At 40.3% G+C, this 21,080-nt stretch overlaps 2 protein-coding genes and 1 long non-coding RNA gene across 7 annotated transcripts in view; 1 reads left to right on the forward strand and 2 right to left on the reverse strand.

Moving 5' to 3' along the window:
• The window catches only part of LOC106936005 (uncharacterized), a 5,522-nt gene extending 2,842 nt beyond the window's left edge, over positions 1–2,680 (reverse strand). Inside the window, exons 1-2 of the long non-coding RNA XR_001422033.1 lie at positions 2,661–2,680; positions 1,532–1,533 (exon numbers count right to left, since the gene is read on the reverse strand). This is a non-coding gene — a long non-coding RNA (uncharacterized LOC106936005). The remainder of the gene's footprint in view (positions 1–1,531; positions 1,534–2,660) is intronic.
• tmco4 (transmembrane and coiled-coil domains 4) overlaps positions 1–12,858 on the forward strand; it is a 22,845-nt gene extending 9,987 nt beyond the window's left edge. For both annotated transcript variants that reach the window (XM_015016763.1, XM_015016764.1), the window contains 4 exons: positions 8,506–8,590; positions 8,683–8,800; positions 10,237–10,354; positions 11,581–12,858. In XM_015016763.1, coding sequence (XP_014872249.1) covers positions 8,506–8,590; positions 8,683–8,800; positions 10,237–10,354; positions 11,581–12,048 — 789 coding nt within the window. In that variant the 3' untranslated portion in view covers positions 12,049–12,858. The remainder of the gene's footprint in view (positions 1–8,505; positions 8,591–8,682; positions 8,801–10,236; positions 10,355–11,580) is intronic.
• Positions 11,677–21,080, reverse strand: part of htr6 (5-hydroxytryptamine (serotonin) receptor 6) — an 18,774-nt gene continuing 9,370 nt past the window's right edge. Inside the window, exons 1-5 of one of the 4 annotated variants that reach the window (XM_015016767.1) lie at positions 19,218–20,360; positions 17,842–19,116; positions 15,366–15,500; positions 12,973–13,381; positions 11,677–11,764 (exon numbers count right to left, since the gene is read on the reverse strand). In XM_015016767.1, coding sequence (XP_014872253.1) covers positions 13,034–13,381; positions 15,366–15,500; positions 17,842–18,756 — 1,398 coding nt within the window. In that variant the 5' untranslated portion in view covers positions 18,757–19,116; positions 19,218–20,360 and the 3' untranslated portion in view covers positions 11,677–11,764; positions 12,973–13,033. Of the gene's footprint in view, positions 11,765–12,972; positions 13,382–15,365; positions 15,501–17,841; positions 20,361–21,080 lie in introns of those variants that run through there. The other 3 variants (XM_015016766.1, XM_015016768.1, XM_015016765.1) reach the window with 3 other exon arrangements.

A 21,080-nucleotide genomic window follows, 5' to 3' on the forward strand; every position in this document is an offset into this window, starting at 1 on the left:
ATCCTTCCTCCCCCTTGATTTGTGCCGTGCTGCAGCTAGCATAGCACAGAGCTGTGCAGATTCAAAATGTGAATGCTCAGTTTAGTTAGATAGCTACCAATGACGGCACGTAAATGGGTTCTTGTTATGATAAGTTGTTTCTCAACCATTAGCACATTTAGCAGTGAGTGAATGAGGCTAATTGACAGCGCTAAGAGCATCCTACTAGTTCTGATTGGTTGTTTTGGTCAGAACGGTTCATTACTTTAACCAGTAATAGTAATTCAGGAAGGAGATGGAGGATTGTTTTCACAGATTATCTGTCTCATAATAAACTGCTACAACATGGTGACAGCTTTAACAAATATGGAGAAAACATATTTTTTTATTAAAGTTACATACTACAGCTTGAATAAAATGCAACTACAGAGAATTTTTGAGAAGTCTGGATGTGTAGTTGCACGTTGCTTTTGACTTGCTCATGGGGAGACATTTCAGTAATCTAAAATGAATAGAAAAAAATTGAAGCAATCTACTTGCATACTGGATGTGGACTGTTGGATGTTAAATTCATGAGCAGTAAATATTGTGCTAATTATCAGAACTGAACCAAAGAAAGCAAGGCAGATGCAAGCCTTTAAAATTGTGACGCTTTTTATGGGTCAAATAGACTCAAAAAATTGTAGCAGCAGCTGCGCAAGGGGGCCCAAACAAATTTTTTATCAGGGGGCCCACAATTCCTTGCGGAATTGTGGGCCCCCTGAATTGAGGGAATTTTGGTCCCTGATCCGGACCAAAATCCAACATGTAGCACGATGTGAAAATGACAGTTTCTTCATGTAATGAGCCTGAGCTAGTTTGTAAAGAAGAATGGGTAAAAATGCCATTAGCTTGATGTGCAAAGCTGGTGCCGACGCACCCCAACAGAGCGCCGTAATTACAGTCAGAGCTGAACAATGTGCGGCCATTAACACCAGGTCAGAGCACGCCATGCGTACTGCTGCAGGAAAATGGTCTGCTTTTTCCTATATTTGATGTCCAAGTTAAACTTCTGTAAACTATTTATGTGGAAAATGTCCTTAAACCATGTCGTCCCTGATGTAGTTAGCAAACACAAACTTCTGGAACAAATATAGATGCTTCCTTCTGCCGTTTTCTCTTGATGCGAGAAGCTCTGGAGTTACAGCTGAGCTGACCTAAATACAAACCAACCAAATACCCCAGAGTCTCCTCCAAAGCCCTCTCTCTAAACCTGATGTGTCTACATTGCAACAGCTAGCCGCTGCGCTCGCCGCAGCAGCTGCCCACTCCAGAACTGCAGCATCTGGAATTCTGTCACGGCTCCAGTTCCTGGAGGGAGTCCAGTTCTCATGCAGGCCTCTCAGCCTCTCCAAGCTCTTTATGTCAGATAGAAGAGACATGTTTCCGGGTCAGTGTCCATCCAAGGCCTAGCTCAGAACCTGCTGTGTCACTTTTTAATTTCCTGACCTAAACTAAAGGGAAGCTTAACTGGGACTTTGACAGGGCTGAAATCTGCTTTTCGGTTCCATACGCCTTCAGAAAGTCCTGTTTGTTTGACTATCATCTTAATCTGTCTCAGGGGCGCCACCAGGAATCTTGGGCCCCATGACAAAAAAACAAAATTGCCTCCCTTCCCTTTGCAGCTGCTATTACAATTTCGTGAGTCTATCTGACCCATCAAAACGGTCACAGTTTTAAAGGCCTGCAACTGCCTTGCTTTCTTTGGTCCAATACTTCTGCTAGCACAATATTCACTGCTAGTGAATTTTACATGCAACAGTCCACATACTGCATGCAAATAGGTTGTTAATTTTTTATTATTATTAATTTTACCTTATTGAAATGTCTCTCCCCAGCAGAAACAGTCACAGGCAACGCAATGTGCAAAATATACATGAAGCAATCCAGCAACTACATAGCATTTTGTTCAAGCTGCAGTATATAACTTAAATAAAAATATGTTTTTTACACATCTGTTAAAGCTGTCACCATGTCATGATAGTTTGCTATAAAACAGATAATCTGTGAAAAGATCAATCTCCTTCACCTCCTCTCTGAGCTGCTACTGTCTAAAGAAATGCGCCATTCTGACCAAAAACAACCAATCAGAACCAGGAGAACAGTCTTAGTGCTGTCAATCAACCTCATTCACTCACTGCTAGAGGGGCTAGTGGAGGATTTTGGAAAGATTGTTTTAATTTATGAGTAATAAATTGTTTTTGTTGTGTAAAAGAGTAGAGAGACAGGAAAAATCCACATAGATTCCCTGGAATGATGCTAACTATCTAGCCATTGAACACAGTGTTGCTCACCTTTTTTACTGGGACAGAGTGAGGGGTTATGCTGGTATTGGGGCTAGAGCTGCTGCTGACTGATTAATCTGTTAAGTGTGGTAGGAGGTACAGGGACAAGTTAAATATATGAATATGTTAAATTATTTCCTTCATTCATTAAATGCTAGTGAAATGGAGGCAAACAGTAGTCTGTAGCTAAGCTAACTGGTGCCAAATGGTTGACAATCTCACACCTCTCGGAGAAAAACTGGGCTATATATTGACACTCTTGTCTTTTTTTCTGTCTGTCTTTTTGAAAACTTGACTTTGTTATTTTTCTAAGTAGCACAGTAACTGCCACAGTCGTTCTTGTCATCAGGAGATGACAAGAACGACTGTGGCAGTTACTGTGGCAGTTAACGCTGCTGAACATCGTCATCGTCAAGCACTAAGCAGGAACGAACCATTTCATGTAGGGGGTGTTGGGGTTATGATTGGACAGATCAGGGGCGCCATATATAGATAGCGTCTCTGATCTGTCCAGTTTGAATAAATGACTTGGTCAATAACTGACATTTTTTACATTAAGCAACAATCTATTCAGAGCAGAAGCAGATTACTGGAAGATCAGACATTCAAAACTGATTTTTCTGTCTTTAAACGCATGATAATTCAGGAGTGAAGTCAGGGTCATGCTGAGTGTGACAACAAGTTTGAGTTCCTCTTAACCCTTGTGTGTGCGAGGACTGAGGCAACTGATACAAGTGATATGGATGTGGGGTTGGTTGGACCCATCTGTAAACACAAGGGTTAAGATTCAAACTAGAAGGTAAGAAGATGATGGGGAAAAGTCATTTTTACAAAAAGATAAATGCTTGTCATGTTAGCAGTGCTAACTTTTCCTGAATCAGATTTTTAAAGTTTGGCCCATTTAACCTGTCATTCACGAGAGGACCCAAATTTGGGTCCTCTCGTGACAGGGGTGTCAAACTCCAGTCCTCAAGGGCCTCTGTCCTGCAACTTTTAGATGTGCCTCTGCTGCACCACACCTGAAAAGAATAATTAGGTCATTAGCAAGGCTCAGGAGAACCGATCTACACAGGGAGGAGGTAATTAAGCCATTTCATTCCACTGTTTTTTACCTGTGGCACATCTAAACACTGCAGGACAGCGGCCCTTGAGGACTGGAGTTCGACACCCCTGTCATTGTGAATGACAACCTGTGAACAACAGGTTAAAAGAGTAAATACAAAATTTCACTATGAACATATTGAAAACGTTTCCACAGTAAAACTTGGGCAATTGAATCAGAGTAAAAAATAAAAAAAAAGGCACATAAACATTTACTACACATTTACAGCAGATATTTTTACAATGATCGAACTTTAAGACCAGCAAAAATCCACAAACAGGCAGGGTGGATGGACAAATGGTTTTATAGGCAATCAGATGAAGGTTGGACAAATGGATGAATGAACTAACAGGTGGGTTTAGACGAGAGGATGTGGGACAAAATCTGGAACTCCACATGTTCTTCAAGACTTGTTTTCCAAACTAATCTAAACTGGTAAACGGTTTAAAACTAATTCTGGATTTTTCCACACTGCTGCCGTTTGTGTCTTCACGATACGCCTGTTTCTTTTTCTCATAATGATGTGAACTTCATCAGAAGTGATTTCCCATTTCTTCACGGGTCAAAGGCTGAGAAGTTTTGAAACCATTCCCACAGCCAAATGCCAATGCTTAATTATAGAAAGTCAAAATAAAAATTGGAGAGGTAGAGCATTACAGTAATTTCTAATTGTTCTATTTGCATCATTGCATCTTGCCAAAAAAACAAATCACAGATCTAATTTAGAGATCGACAATCAGTTCTGGTTGCAAAAAACTAAATAATTAAGCATAGTGTTTTGCATATGAGTTGCTTCTGGACATATTTAATTTCACGGTCCTTGTTACTATGCACACTGCTGGAACACATAATGACAGACATGTTCCCACACGAGAGATGCTAGCATGCTAGCAGTGTGCTGCTCTATCACCACCATCTGTGATCCTTATCGCCAGCAGAGATTCATCTTGATCCTGCTGGGATGGAGGCCAGGCCCAGCAGACTGTGGCTAAGTGGTCCATTCCTGCCTTACTCTCTTCCATCTTTCATGGCTTTTTCATTTCAGAGTCCTTTATTACCATGCCAAGCAGGGATCAGCACTTCCAGATTTTTAATTAAAATCAAAAATCTGCAATAACACTGGAGACTCCAAGGGTTCGCTGGCAAATGGGTCGGCGGTTTTGTTTCTGTCTTTAACCCTGTGTTACTCGTTTAATCAAAGCCTTCCATCAGTTCTGTTCACTTCACAGAGTAAAACGTCCTGACATAATCCAAGCAGGATGTACAGATTTATAGAGGCCACGCCTTCATCTAAAGCGAATGAACTCTACAGCCTTAATCCATTCAAAGAGGCTGAGAAGAATCCCAATCCTTCAAAAGTCCCTCGTTTGACTCCCCAAAGACAGAAGGCTGCTTGTGTGGACATGGACTGGAAGAAGAACCCCGATGCTTTACTTCAGTCACCAGGGCGTGGTCATATAGAGTTATCACACACTTTCCAGAGCACAATAAAATTAATTCCATCTACCCGTCTGGAATTACCCCGAAAAACTGTCCGTTTCCCTACCTGGGAAATTAGGGGATTGTCAAGTTTCCCGGAGCTGCGGTAAAAGTTTAATCTATCTGCAGAGTTTCCCCTGTAAGATGAAATCATGAGCAGGTGGCAGAGTGGGGCAATATTTTAATTAGAAGGCTGTAAAACCTCCAACAGCTTTTCCCAGAGCGTTTTAAAGCAGACGCAGAAATACAACGGAGGAAATCATAAGGTTTGGAATAAAACTTGGGGAAGATGTGCTGCAGTAACGTCCCAATCAAGTCTGAATCTTACAATCTGAGGATGTTTTTTAATTCAACAAGCTGCAGAAAAACTGGCATGTTTGCTATGAAAGATCGCAGGGAGAACTAACCCTAAATATCTTATCTTCTATCATTATCTCTTCACATATCAAGAAGGTAAAGGAAGGAGGGAGGAAGGGAGGGAACTTAGGAATCCAGGCCTCCTCCTTCCACAAACAGTAAGGGAGGAAAAGCTCAACGTTCTTAACATCTCATTCACTGAGAAGCAATGGAGCAGGAGAGGGAGGAGGGACGGCTGAAACAGTCATCCCACATCCCACCCACTCTGGGAAGCATTCCACTCTTCTGTCTGCTCACCGTCATTAAGCAAGACCACCTGCTGCTACACCAGAACCCCCATCAGGTTCTCCAGAAGCCCAGTTAACCCATCAGCAGCCAGCCGTTGCACCGCTGTACACACGTATCATATGGAGTCAGAAAAAACCTCCTTCATAACGACACTATGGGATTTAAATAGACACAACACAAAAAGGACAAAAAAACAATATCTGATGCAGCTGTGGAATGACTCTACATAGGAGATTAAAAAAAAGAGAGAAGGAGAGGAGGGATGGAGACTGGAGGAAGAAACAGTGCTTTGTTGCTGTTCTCCGTCAGGGCCTCCGGGGATAAGACTCTGACATCAAGTTATCAAAGGCTGAAACAAAAGCAGCTGATAAACAGAGAAAGATAGATACCATCTCACTGTGACTCAACATTTCTCCATCAAGGTGCTTCCTCTCTCCCAAAGGCCCATCACTCCCACCTTGCTGATGACAAATTGGAATGAAAATGTCAAATAGAAGAAATGTTGTTTTTTCTATAAATAGAAGAAATGTATGAAAACAACATTTCTTCTATAAATAGAAGAAATGTTGTTTTTTCATTAACCCTTAAATAAAAAACAGCTTCAAGTGTATAGATCATCAGTTTTTAGACAATCAAACCAAAGAGAAGATCTTTGTCTTTTAACCCAGAACTGATAATTTGATCATCAACTCTTTTAGTTATTTTACGATTGTCAATATTTAATCAATAACCTCATTAACATCAGCATCATTAATAGCCATACATCTTTTATCATATGCCCTTATCCCTAGTGAGGTCATGAAGGCTGCTAGTGCCTATCCTCCAGAGGACAGAGGGTGAGAGGAGGGATCACCATGGACAGGTCACCAGTCCATCAGGGCAATATCATTAATAATTACAATAAATATGTGGATAAAGTGTTACCACGTGGTAAAACTCAATAAAAACCAGCAACCATACTGGAGTGATGATGCTATCTAATACACAAAGACTCAATTCAACAATTCTCTCACTAAATTGGTCTTCAATGCTAAAATTCAATCAACTAAGCAAAAACAAAGCAGCAATTTTTGAAGCAATTAATGGAGCTTTGAACTGCTACATTTCTTACCTTTTGTAGCCGCTAGCTGTGCTTTACTTGCATGTCAGAACAGTTCCTACAGAAGTATTACCACATGGTAAGAATCAAATAAGCAAATTTTAAAGTAAATCTTTAGTAGGACTTTAGAACTGCTAACTTACAGTCCTGTAGCTGCTAGATGTGCTGCAATACTAATGCCGTCTTGTGCATTAACACACTCAGCGTTTATAATAATTTTCCTAAACTGAAAATATGCACTAAATATTTAAAATTGCATCTGAAACCTTGCATAGCTTAGAGTAGCGGTTCTCAACGTGGGCGGTACCGCCCCCCAGGGGGCGTTCAGAGGACAGCAGGGGGCGCTGGCGGACATTTTTACAAAAGGGGGGCACTGGGATGCCTTTGGGGGGCGTTTGGTCGAAGGTAAACTTTACACCTTAAATGCACAACAATACCAGTTTAGACTTTGAGCAACTTGGTAAAACTGTATTGTTTAACATTAAATCATGCTTGGCTGCAACTGTATCGATGGCAGCTCTCCTTCTATTCAGTGTTTGTAGCTTCTGTTAGCTTCTTGGCGCAGCTCCGTTCTGCTGCTACTGGTAGCTAAAATCACCTCACTGTGTATCCCTCTGAAAAATGAACCCATTTAAATAAAGAAATAAAGAAATCCTTCCATTGTGACACCACGATAGAGAGCGTTCATTTTATAGCGTTAACACTGGAGCTGTAAGTGGTCAGGTATGAAACGGGGGTGATAGAACAACGGTACCACAGCACTTTTAAATTTCAATAACCAGAATACTGAAATTGTTTCCGTTGCTTTAAAAGGTTTATGTCAGTCTGCCTTTTCCCCATCGATACGTTTCCCGACCGCTGCGCAACTTAGGGGGTTAGAAAAATAATAAAATAAAAAAAACGACGCGCACATTGCGCAAAACTCTGAAACAGGAGGAGGACATAAAACGGAGCGACGAAGTAGATGTGAATTATGGCATAAAAACAGAGAATCGGACGCTGAACATTGAAAAATCAACATGATGTGAAACACATGACGATTAGGCAGCGCAGCAGGTGATGAGTGAAGATTATTGATGGTCAATAAANATGACAGTGTCATGACAGTCTTATTCAACCCCCTTCAAATAAAGTGTTACCAATTATTTAATTTGTTTCTAGAAACCTGAATGTTATTAAATCACTGCATCCATCTTCTATCCACTGAGTTTGTCATTTATTTTTTAATCTGATGTCTTTTAGCATTTGATTCTTCAAATCTTTGGCAGTTCGTTTTGTTTTGTTTTTCTTAACATATTTCTTATGTTTGGTAAATATAATAATACATTTGACAGCTCTGTGATCAGCTTTAATCCTGAATGACTTTTTACAAATTATTACTGTTTGAAATCCGTTGAATCTTTTTTTCACTTCAAAAAACAGTTTATCAAGTATTTTTATCTAGTTTCTGGTGAAAATATCTTTGTTCATTAGAAATAAGACAAAACCTATTTTGTCTTATTTTTGAACTCTTTTCCATCCATTTCATCTTTTCCATCAGATTGTTTTTAAATCAAATTAAACTTCACTGGGCTGAGAGAAGCAGCTTTTTCATCCATCTCTGTTGATGGTGGATGTTGCTTGTGTGCCACTTGTACAAGTGTAACAGAAATATACAAATACAAAGGTTCTGACTGGAACCATTATATGTTTTTTAAAAAAAGTGATTAGCTGCGTTACAAAATATAACACATTGATATCTATGCATTTAATAATCTAACATAAAAAAGTCTCAGCCTTAGAAAATATACATAGAAACTAAGATAAAAATACTCATGAATTGTTCATGTAAAATAGTTACTTGGAGAATGAACTGTCTTTGCTGGCTGTATTTAAAGGGGAAGCGGCCCGTCAGCCTCATAGGTTTCAGTCTTGGAGCCCGAGTCATCTACTACTGTCTGCAAGAGCTTGCTAGTGATAAAGGTACCGTATCAAGGTCTGTCATTTGATCAACTTCACTGCTACTGTTTAAAGTGGAAGCAGAGGTAAATGCAGAGCATTTCTCCAACCCTCAGGTAGTGAAGGAGTGGTAGAGGATGTGGTCCTCCTCGGGGCTCCTGTTGACGGCTCTGAGAAGTCCTGGGAGAGAATGGTCAGGGTGGTGGCAGGAAGAATAGTCAACGGGTACTGCAGGTAAACTCATGATCTCTAATGATTAGGGGCCTCTTGTATAAAGCGTGCGTACGCACAAAAAATGTGCAGTGCCATATTTTATGTACAAGTTGGCATGTATAAAAATGAATGTAAATATATGCAAACTTTTGACCTGCCGTGAAAATGTGGAGCAGCCATGCAAAGTTTTTCTGTGGATAATATCAAACTACAAAGCATCAAAACTCACCTAAATACACTGAAATCTGACTAAATTCAGTGTTTTTTAGACCAAGAAGCATCAAACCTGATGGTTTTTTTTCTCATGTAATATTTTGTTGTTTAAAGTAAATGATGAAATTGAACATTTATCCTCAGACAATAACATAACACACATACACAAAATAAATCAAATAAAAGGATGTGAAAACCTCACTAGAATGTAAATAGTACTCTTCCTCAGTTTTTGCGCTTAAGCGCATGAAATGCATCTGTGGGGTAATTTCATTCTCACTAAAAAAGAAAATAGGTTTGGATGAACAGATTAACTCCAAACAGGTTTGATTATTTTTTAGGTGATTAGACAATCACACGTATATAAGTAGCTGCGCAAAAGTGAGCTAAGTAAATGTGGAGTGTTTTATCTCTAATGGAGAACATCGCCAATGGAAGGATTCAGAGGGAGCGTGTGTTCAGAGATCATATTTATCTTCTGTTGATGGTTTATTAGCCTTTAGATTAATCCAGACTGATCATCCTGGAGCTCTGAGCAAAACTTAAAGAAGGAGCCGTGTGGTACCGGTACTGGTCCAGCTGCAGTCATCGAGCGCCTCTCTGGACAGAAAGCATCTTTATTTTGATTCTACTCTTTAGAATAAATGTCCACATTCCCACTCAAAGACTCTCTGACATGCTGTCTGTCTTTAAATCCCAGCTGAACACTCTGCTGTTCAAACAGGCATTTGCACTTGGATCTCTTTATTTTATTTTATTTTTTTGGATTTTTTTCTTTAAAAATTTTTTATTATTATTTTTTTGTGAAGTGGCCTCATGTGCCCTGCCCTGAAAGCACATTTTAAATAAGAATATATATTTTTTGTTATCATAAATATTTATACTGCTACAAGCAAGGACTGTTGCTATGGTTATTGCTTCAGGCAGACTTCCGGGTATTTATACTAATGTACACATGTATTTAAGGGTGGCAACAGGATGGACCAGCAGTTGCGCTCTATTTCCTGCAAAGTAGGATTTATAGATTTATAAATGCTCACAGCTTTATACATCCAAATTTTTTGTGTGCTGCACTTTTCTAAATTTGTCCGTACGCCAAGTTTTAGTGTGAAAACTGCGCCCTCTTTTATACATGAGGCCCCAGATGTCTACAGTTTGTACAGGCAGTGTTTGTAGGAGGTTTTTCTGCTAAAAATGTGTGGCAGTGGATCAGTAAATGACTTTCTGAATCCTCTGCCCGTCAGAGGCGACTGGCTCCTGGGGTTCCTGTACCGAAGCTCAGCTGCACAGCTGTCTGTTGCTGGGCTGCAGCCAATCAACATCCAGGACCACCGCATAGTTAATGTGGATCTCTCATCTGTGGTAAGCCCTCATGCAGTTACAATAGCTAAAAGGAAAACAGTGCTCAAACTAGACAACAGTCTGACATAATTTCTCTTTTATTTAACAAAAAATGTTTAGACTACTTGAGAGATCTCATAGATTGTAAATTGGTTTTATCATTAGATTATAAGCTAATCATAACTCACTTCATTTTTAGATTTATGTAAGATGTGTCTTTAGATGAGGCAACTTGCATGTCAATCTGAGAAACAATGAGAGCAGTTTTAATAAAAAGAGAGAGAGACTGTTCATGGAGTTCTAACAAACATTAATCTGCTGGTTTGAACCAAACATGACATTACGAGTGTCAGGACTTTAACATTTATATATAATAAATAAACAAATAAGATTAATTTAACTAATAGTTTTGACCTTTTTAACACTGAGCACAGAGAATTACATGTTCATCCCCAGATGATTAAATAAGGACAGAATTCAACAAGACAGCAGCTTATTCTGTCTTTATGCAATACAACACTGAATTTTACACCATCCGCCCCAAAACAGACACAATGCAAAACAGGAGAAGATCAAAATTTAAACTCTTATTTCATATACGTCACAGGACTGATAAAAATCCACTTCCTTTCTTTATTTTTACACCCACAGAAGACGCATTTGTACAAACATACAACAGAAACGGTGTGACAGCAGCTTCATGAAAAAGTTTCAACAAACATTAGTCTTATTGGTTTGAACACAGCACAAGTGCCACACATTTAATTAACATTATATTCTGGGATCAATAAAAGTAGAAATCATTATATAATGATTACTAATCTAATAGGAATGGTTTGGTGTAGACCTTTCGGTCCAGGGGCAAAACTGGCACATTTAAGTTACTAGTGAGCCACAAAATGTATTAAATTAAAAATACAAAATAGTTTACTGTGATTTTTTTGTTTTGTTTTACCTGCTCAGCAGTAAACATTTCTTTTAACTGACTGTTGCCTTAGTAGAAGAAAATGTACAAATTTTTGGTCATCAATTGTTTTCTGTTTTTTTGGTCAAATTTTTACCATTCGTGACTTGTGGCCGAGGGCCGAATAAAATCCTTTCAAGGGCCACAAATAACCCCTGTGTAGTATGATAAAAACCTGACTTTTTAAACAGTTTGTGTAAGTATCTGGTTTCAGCTGTATATGCATGCAAGTAATTTGTGCCAAAGTCAAAACTAAGAAAACATCTGCATGATGTCTTGCCAGGTGAAAGGCCACTTGGACTACATGCGTCAGATGGACACCATCTTGGTGGCAGTGGGAGTTCCCACCAAAGAAGTGGCAGGGGCTTCATTTGTTCTTCCTCAGTATGTAAGAGCCGCTCAGAAGACCGTGGACGATCTGGACCGGGCCAAAGAGCAGCATCAAGCGAGCGAGACTCAGAATCCTGCTGAGAAAGACAAAACGTCGTCACAAGAGAGTGCAGACTGGAGAGACAAGACAGAGGAGATGGGCGATGGCTGGGACATTCCTGACATCACAGATGTGCTAGACTCGCTGAATGAGACAGAACCAAATGATGGAGTCTCAGTTCTAAACAATGTTTCCCCTAACGACGCCACATCCTCTAATTTCATTGCTCAGAACAGCAGAGAGGAGGCTGAGCCGGATGATGAGCAGATATCCTGGAGCTGGAATGACACACACTGGACTGCAGATCACTTACACAAATAAAAACCTGGAGAAGAGCGAGTTCCAGGACCAGCTCTGCTGCTCTCAGGGTATTCTATGCAACAAAGAAGCTTCTTCAGTGGAAAGGCATTTCTGTTGTTGACAGAGAAAACACTTGCCATATATGGCAGCTTTTAGAAAATGAACTAACTGCCTTGTTTCACTACTTAATGTATGAATAAATTCATCATAATTTTGCAACACAATGTTTTTTATGAAATGTAAAGGTAATTAATATTTTTCTCCTGTGAGACCAAGTACCTGTAGAATAGTTTAGTTTGCTGGTTAAGCAGATGCTACATGATTGGAGGAAACTCTCATCCTTCTTATTTTACATGTAGCCTGGTTGCTATTAATCTTTGGCCTTGAAAGGAATGTCATGCATCATTTATTAGCAAGTGAAGTTAGTTTTCTAAAAGTATTCACGATGCATGAATTTATTTCTCATTCTCATATGTTCTTACCCCCTATTTTATTAATATTTTATATGATATGCTACAAAAAGTAGGGCATATTAGTGAAGCAATAGAAAAGTACACAGTTTTGGATTAAGTTAGGAGGTGCTACTTTGTGTTGGTGCATCACATAAAACCCCAATGAAATGAAAACTTAAGTTTTTTTTCTAGAAATTTTCTGAGATTGATCTGAAAATTTCTGAGTTTTTTCCACTTTTGGAGCTCTGAGATGAGAAGTGAGATGAGAGTAGATTTGAGTGGAGCTGCAAAGGCCACAGGCAGGTTGCTGCAGGCTGCATACTGTCACTGACAGCTAAAGCAGCCTCAAGTCTGGGATTAAAGTAAATGTTAAACAATGTTTTGCTTCTTCTGTTCTTCCAACAGACACTCTCAGGAAGTTGTGTTCATGTGTATTAAATCTGATTTTCTCTGTTCAATCAAATATAAATGATTACTGAGCATCAGTACTTACCAATGGCCAGTCCTTCCTCTGTAATCCCTCAGTCACTAACTGGCTGTGCTTCCACAGTGATTCAGTCCACCTGGTTGGGAAGAAGCAGAGGCAACTCGATCCCAGCGTGTTCGGCGTCCAGCAGGTTGACGCCGTCCGTGGCAGTGGCTGCTGGGTGTGCAGGGTCGGAGGCCAGAGGCGAGGTCGAGTTGCTGGCCATGTTGGGCTCCCCTGAGTTGCGCAAAGAGATGGAGAGAGCCGGCGAGGGTCTTCTGGGTGACCGCGATGAACAGCAGGGCAGGAGCTTAGCCAGAGCTCGCTTGAAGTCCCTCATGAACAGCGGGTAGATGATGGGATTTATGGTGCTGTTACAGTAGCCAAGCCAGGTGATGGCATCAAACAGGGCAAGTGGGACACACTCACACACTGCCTGGAGGAAGACACAGGATTTCCTGGCATCACAACGTAGCAATAGGAGGTTAAGTTTCTTTACAAAATATGTAGGAGATATGAAAAATAAATACAAAAAAATGATCAAAACTGTTTCTTCTCATGGAACATTGAGTTATATTAACCTCGTCAATGTTTAAATACTTTTAAGATGTGACTTTTTGTAAGAAGCAGGCAGTAGTGCAGAACAGTGGAAGAAACAAAAGGTTTCTAAAGCACACCTGGACCAAGGCAGAAACTACAGAGTAAATCACAAACCTGACCGTACAGAGTTTAATCTGTGCAGCTTTTGTTTGAATGAGTGAAAAAAGCTGTATATCTTTGACACAAGCATTTTAAACTGACAATTAACCTTTTGCACCCATATTTGACAAAAACTTTGACATCATTTTACAAATTAAACAAATGTGAGTATTCTTTGATTTTATATTTCTAGCACACATTTGTAATGCATTTAGTTTTAAGGAAGCAATGGATTGCAGAAGGAAGCCTCTGTCTCTCAGCTGGCCTGGGAACGCCTTGGGGAGCCTGGAGGAGCTGGAACAGAGGGAAGTCTGGGGCTCCTTCTGAAGCTGCTCCCTCCGCGACCCGACCCCGGATGAAGCGGGGGTGGAGGGAGGGAGGGAGGGAGGGAGGGAGGGAGTGAGTGAGTGAGTGAGTGAGTGAGTGAGTGAGTGAGTGAGTGAGTGAGTGAGTGAGTGAGTGAGTGAGTGAGTGAGTGAGTGAGTGAGGATGGATGGATGGATGGATGGATGGATGGATGGATGGATGGATGGATGGATGGATGGATGGATGGATGGATGGATGGATCTATGGATCTTAAGGAAGTTGATTGAATAAAAAAAACTTTTTAAGGAAATTTTGAGCCGAGTAAAGTTTTTGATCATTTCACTCTGAACTGAAACTCAAGCTTGCCCGTTGCAGTGCTGCAACAGGCAAGCTTGAGTTTCAGGTGAAAGATAGTGAATGATAAAGTTCATATGTGTGTATAATCTAGAAAATAAAAAAATAATTAAATATAATAATTAAAAATAATTTTTTGAAACCATCATGTTTTATAAATTAAATCTCCAGTTTAAAAATGACATTTCCTGCGATGAAAGGCCATAATGTTCCAAAATGTTACAAACTGAAGTTGATCATACTGAATTTTTAAAAAAATCTGACAGTTTGTAAACCAGATTTGTCATAAACAAGTTTACTGCTTATTAGCTCTTAGCTCCATATCATTTAACATGTGATGCTGGGATCATTGATTTTGAAGGTTTAGACAGAAACAATGAAGAAGGAGACAGCTGTTAGAGGAGAGCTTCCAATACTATCAAGATGAGACAAGGAGGCGGTGGGAATGAGACAGAAGGGGGTGTGTGTTTCACACACCACATTGAGTGTGAAAAGAAAGGAGAGCGCAGACACAGTCAAGTCTCTGCAACTCTATGTTGCACAGAGGGAGAGACAAGAGGGCACAGATGGTAAATCAAAATGACTGGATCAGCTTGAAAAACAGAACAAGTGTTATTACGGAGCAATTCATGCCACTTTCTTGTTTATTATGAGTACATATTCAGTTCATTCTAATCAAAATGATTTGTTTCAACAATTTGAAAATTGTAAATGGTCCTTTAGCGGGCTGCTAACTTGGCTCTAAATGAGTCAGATATACAGAGCTGAAATGCCAATCTATTTCCTTGTTGGCTTGGCAAGGCTGTGACGCCAAGGCTGGCCAACACAAAAATAGACCAGTATCCAAGTGTTTTTTCACTCTGTCTTCCTAGTGCATTTATCTTTCATACTTGTCATGCTTGCAAAATAATTGGTGAGAAAAATCACTGAATCATACGAAGACGAAAGTGTTGCAAATGTTTGTAGCAAAACTGTTGAAGTCCTGCATGTGCGTGGGAGAGGACTAAAGCTTTAGCGGGTTACAGTACTGTGTTAGCCAGCGGTCAGGTACTCATACTGACCTGAGCCATGTTTGTGATGAAAAAGGGTAACCAGGCGCTGAAGAAAAGTCCCAGAAGGACGCCTAGTGTGAGGCTGGCCTTCAGTGCCCTCCGACCCTGCTTGTGAGCAAGACGGCGCTCACTGGTCACAGACAGCTAAGGACAGCAGGGAGTGACAGAAAAACGGTAGATAAAGAGGTACAAATTAGGGGTTGCACCAATTAGTCGACTAGTCGATTCTTTTCTCTGCAATTACTTTTTTCTGGGCCAGTCGACTAGTCGCAATCACATGACAAAACAGATTTTTCCAAGGAAATGAAAGAAGGTGGACTAGGTGAGTTCGTCAGAAAGTTCAAATTGTATAAAAATTTAAATAATTTAACAAAGAGAAACTGTAAATTACAGCATAGGCTACCGCAATAGGGGCGTTGCGCGGCGCGGGGGTTAGCACGGCGCCCCGCATACAGAGACTTTAGCCCGCGGTAATCAGGAGTCCGACTCCCGTCCTCCATTCGCTGGGCCCAGGCCTCTCTGCCCCCTTACAGTCAGATTGCTATCAAATAAACTAGTGCCGAAAAAAATCCTTAAAAAAACAACAACAACAAAAACAAACAAACAAACAAAAAAAGACTACCGGAGTAATGTGCGACAACGCGTCATGATGTCAGGCTTTTTTATCCCTCAACTACCCCAACTGATCAGCGTCATCCTGCGCATTGAAGCTTTTAACCTGGCAACTTTACCCTCTTGTAAAGATATGGTTTGACTACATCTGGAAACTAAGTCCAAGCTTCATCCTGAGGATCTGATAGAGAGGATGTCTGCCGCCGTCTGCATGTCGGTTCAGAGAGCTGCTGCTGATCAGCGGAGCATCGGGAGGAGGAGCAGCAGGAGGAGCAGCAGGAGGCTTCGTTGAATTCAACTGTAACCAAACGGGCTCCGTTCATAATAAGTTTGGTTTGTGATGTTCCAAAAGCACCATTGTGGTCAGCGTGATCATTTTACTCCTATACGAGTAACTATCCAGAGATCATCAGCATCAGCCGGTGTTTGGGAAAAAAAAAATAAAAAAAAGTCAGACCCGACTTTGTGCAACGAACTTTTCTCGCTGCTCACGAAGAATGATCTGTTTATTGCTCTTTTAATTCTGAATAATAGACTTAGTAAAAGCAGGAGAAGGGGAGGAGGTGTCAATATTTGCCGTGAAAATAGCTGATAAAGCCTCCAAGTAGTTGTGAAGGGTTTTTGCGCTTTACTATGACGTCACCGCGACTAGTCGACATCGACTCGACTATTATCGAGTCGATGATAATAGTAAAAGTCGACCTCAAAAAATATGTAGTTGTTCAACCCCTAGTACAAATACAATTCAGATCTACTTTTACTGCTACCACCATAGATGAATTGTTAGACAATAAATAATAAAATTAGCTTACAAGTCTAGCATGCCATAGAAGAATACAAAAGTTAGCTAAAGTAACAAAAGTACCAAGAATAGAACTAGTACCCATATTTATTTTACAAAATAACTTATTTGGGTGTCTTTGGTATAATTCTGACTGATTCTAATCATTTTAACTATTCATTGTTATGCTATTGTAATTAAGCTACACCAATTATATAAGTTGTAATCAACCTTTCTTAGACTTGTTCGAAGTCAGTCTTAGAATTGTTCATAAACTTACCACATAAATGGAAGTGTGGGGAGATTTCTGGATATTTCTTTGGATTTCAGATTCATATAGAATAAACACTAAAATGAACTCTCACTTAAAATCAAAGGGAAAATCAATGAGAGGGAGAATATTTAGGAAAATCAAAAATTAAACTTTGTCCTTAACCATTTACTGAGTAATTAAGTAAACGAAACACACAAACGATAATAAAAAGTGATTAAAGAACTAATGTTCATCAAGAATTTTTCAAAACTGCTAAAATTGAGTAAATTTGAAAAAAGTAACAATAAAAGACATTTTTGGAAGCAATTTGAAGTGATGCATGAGTTACAATTTGAATGCTTAGTGAGGTACTCTACAGCATAAAGAAAAGTGTTGCAGTTTTGTCTTTAAACTCAGAAAAGAACGAATAATAACGTCTTTACTACCTCTGTCCTTCAAAGCTGGACAAACCAGTCTTAAACTTCCACTGGATGGAGCTGCGACATTTAAATAACAGCTTTTAAAAGCAACACAGTGAGTCTCTTTGGGTGAAGCTACTGCATACATTTTTCCCTCTAGCTATTTCAAAAAAGGAGAATTATTCAATAAGTTATTTTTAAATGTTCAAGGTTGCAGTGCAACCAAGCAACTTCTTGTCCTTCCTTAAGATTTCCGTGATGATTTTTTTTGCCTCTATAAATGTCTTCAGTTAGGAAACTTTTGCACTACATAACCAGCTCCTATTGTGACTAGCTGGTCAGGTGCCTTTTTCTTTAAACTTCAACAAACCTTCATGCAATATTCACCTTGGCAGAGTTTCAGTTTCATTGTTCTCTTACCAGTGCATTTTGAGATATGGCAGGTCCTTGATGACCGCAGTCACATCCATCCTGCTGAACTGACCCGGCAGCAACTCCGGGCGAAGGAGCCCGGGAAGGTTCTCCAAAGGATGGATGAGGGTGAGGAGGGTGGCTCAATGCCGCAACTCTCTTTGCTTGTCTCCGTGCTGCCAGAAGGATCCGGCAATAGGTGAAGCAAATGGCACTGGAGGGCAAAAAGAAGGTAAGCACGGACGCCACCAGGGCAAAGGGCAGGGTCACCCGCAGGCGGCACTGAAAGGACGCACCTCCCATTGGTGACTGCTGGAAGTAGGAGTCCGGGTATTGCTTTTCATGGAAGGAACTGATGTTACCAAGGCTGACTTGAGGAATTAGTGAGTTTTCATCCCCGTGACCCAAACTGTGCCAGTTCATCTTAATGGGAAGGAAGGAGGCCAGGGCTGCCAGACTCCAAGCGGCCCCAACCAAAAGTAGAGCCCGGGGTGGGGTCATCCTCTGCTTGTAGCGTAGCGGCGAAATGATGAAGAGGTAGCGGTCCAGGCTAATCACACACAGATTCAGGATGGATGCGCTGCAGCACATGACATCGAAGCAAAGCCAAACCGGGCAAAAGGCAGGCCACAGCACCCAAGAGCCACACAGTACATTGAGCATAGCTGGGGGCATGACCACCAACGCCACCATCAGGTCGGAGAAGAACAGAGACACCAGGAAGCAGTTGGAGGTGCAGCGCAAAGAGCGGTGGGCAAACACCAAAGCAATGAGTAGGATGTTGCCACAGATGGTCATAAAGATGATGGCAGTCAACATGAAGGCCAACAACCAGGGGCCGCTGCCCGTGATGTTCCAGTCACTGGAAACAAGAGAGCTGCCGTTGGAACTGCCCACAGAGGCAGATGAGTGAGAGTTGGTCATGGTGGATGCAGTGATCCAGGAATCAGTCGCTAAGGGTCACTCCCCAGGCACTCCTCAATGTTCCCAACTGGATCTCCTTCCTGGCCTAAACTCACACCTCAAATCTTTACCACAGCGGTCTTGCTATCAAAATCCACCCAACTTCTCCTCTCCATGGGTTAACATCTCCACATTGGCAGGAATCCCTCGTAGTGGAGTGAGCTCACTCTGCAGAGACTAAACTGAAATCCCCCAAACCGTTTGCCTCATCTCTCCATCCTGGCCAGCATGTCCTTCCTTCATCCACAGCTGAGAGCCAGAATGAGCTCTTCAGTAGCTGACAGAGGGTTTTTAAGCTGCATGTCACAATGATGACAGGCACTGGAGGAGGGCACAAAGAGAGATAAGCCTTTACTTCGCACATAAAAGCAGTGCCAGAGACATGACCCACTAAGGATGGAGAGAGATCCTCGTAAACGCACCTCAGAGAAACAGACTCGTCCAGCTTTTGTAAGTCTTTCACTGAGCAGAAGCTCTTTCTCTCTCAATCACAAGCCCTTTTAATCTGGGAAACAGAGAAACAAAAATCTGTAACAAATAGACACAAAAAAGCTGCAACAGTCATTACCAAGCAAGGCTGTGTTCAGAAGTGCTCTACAGGTATCATGGTCCTTGTAAAAGCGCCGCATCCCTTTGCCTCTGTTAATCCCTGAGGCGGCCACTTCAGCGTGTTTCCCAGTCGAAGCGCACGGCTACTGAGAGTGAGCGTGTCCAACATGGAGCTGTTAATGCATAACCATGCACAATCACAGCCCAGATATGCTAATTCTGCATCATAGGAACTGTGTGGGTGGCCTTTCTCCTTGTTTGCTTCTGGAGTTTTTATTTGTTTCAATAAAAATATGCATATTTTTGTAAAGCCTTATTAAAATCTAATATGTTCTCTTAAAGTTGCTGCAACAGGATTTTTTTCTCTGGCTTTCTGGATTTAGTTTCTATATGGAAACATTTTAAAAATACAGGAACAAAATCAGATACTCTGTTTTTGTTTTATTGTTGTTTTTTACACCAATAGTACCCAGTATACCAATAGTATGTTTTTCTTAGTGTGCTTTTTGGAGCTATGAGTGATTAAAAAGTGATTTTTCAGCTTGAATATTTTTTTAGATCTGTATTTTATCAGATACTTTGATTTTAACTGTTATTCTCTGAACTAAAACATTCTGCTGTATGTCTGATTATAAGCTTAGGCTCCTCATTGGGCTAGAAGAGGAATCTCTGCCCTATTTTTAATTATTTTGTGTCCTCAAACATGTTTTCTTCACAGAATATCTTTGTATTTAGTCCCAACTCTTAATTTGTTCTCCCTGACATGTCTGCTGTGTTCCTTGGTTTGCAGGCTGTTTGTTCATGAATGTTCTGTAACAACCTTCAGGCTTTCACAGAACAGCTGAATTATGGGGACGTTAAATCACACACCGTTTACTGATCTGATTTCTGAAAGCAACTGGTGGAACAGGATCGTATACAGAAATATCAAAGTGGGACTCCAAATACCTGCGACACTTTTCAGATTTTTAAAAAATTATAAAACATTTGAAACACCAATTTTTCCCTACTTTGTGTTGATCTATCACATAAAATCCCAACAAAATACATTTGAAATTTGTAATGTGGCAAAATGTGTAAAAGGTCACAGGGTGTGAATCCTTTCAAAAGGCTTCACTCTCTACAGGTTAAATATTTATTTCCAAATAAATAATTGCCTGTTTTAAATATTATTTGCTCAATTTTATATAAAATGTTCCAATAGTCCATAACTTATTTAAATGTACATTATATTTAAAATGGTCTTTTACAAAATGGAGTGTTGTAATCTTAATTGAATACATTTTTACCTTTACAAATACCGTTACTTAACTTCAACACTACACAAAACATAGTGTAATCTTGATATTTTGTTAATAAAGGCCACTTTTATTTTGGTGATCTTTTCTTGTTTTATTATTTAGCATGACTTTTATGACCGGTGAGCATCTCTGGATGCTCTCAGAGCAGCCAGGCTGTGGCTCCACATCCTGTCTTCACGTTTCCTGCGGACGCTCCTCCCACGGCCCTCACAGGCCTGTTCTTCTGTGGAGCTTTTTTTAGAAACATTCTGTGACTCTGCTAACCAATGCAATCACAATGTATTCACTCACATACACGTTCTACATTAATGTTCTTTTAAAGCAAGAATCTCCAAACGTAAACATTTTCGATAAGGAAATGAAGTGGATTTTGTAACTATTGATAAATGAAGAACATTTTCTATTTTACACATACATTTTTCCATTCCAGTGATT

This window comes from Poecilia latipinna, unplaced genomic scaffold (assembly GCF_001443285.1).
Source record: "Poecilia latipinna isolate Pla-1442-1.1 unplaced genomic scaffold, P_latipinna-1.0 Scaffold2060, whole genome shotgun sequence".
Taxonomy (NCBI): Eukaryota; Metazoa; Chordata; class Actinopteri; order Cyprinodontiformes; family Poeciliidae; genus Poecilia; species Poecilia latipinna.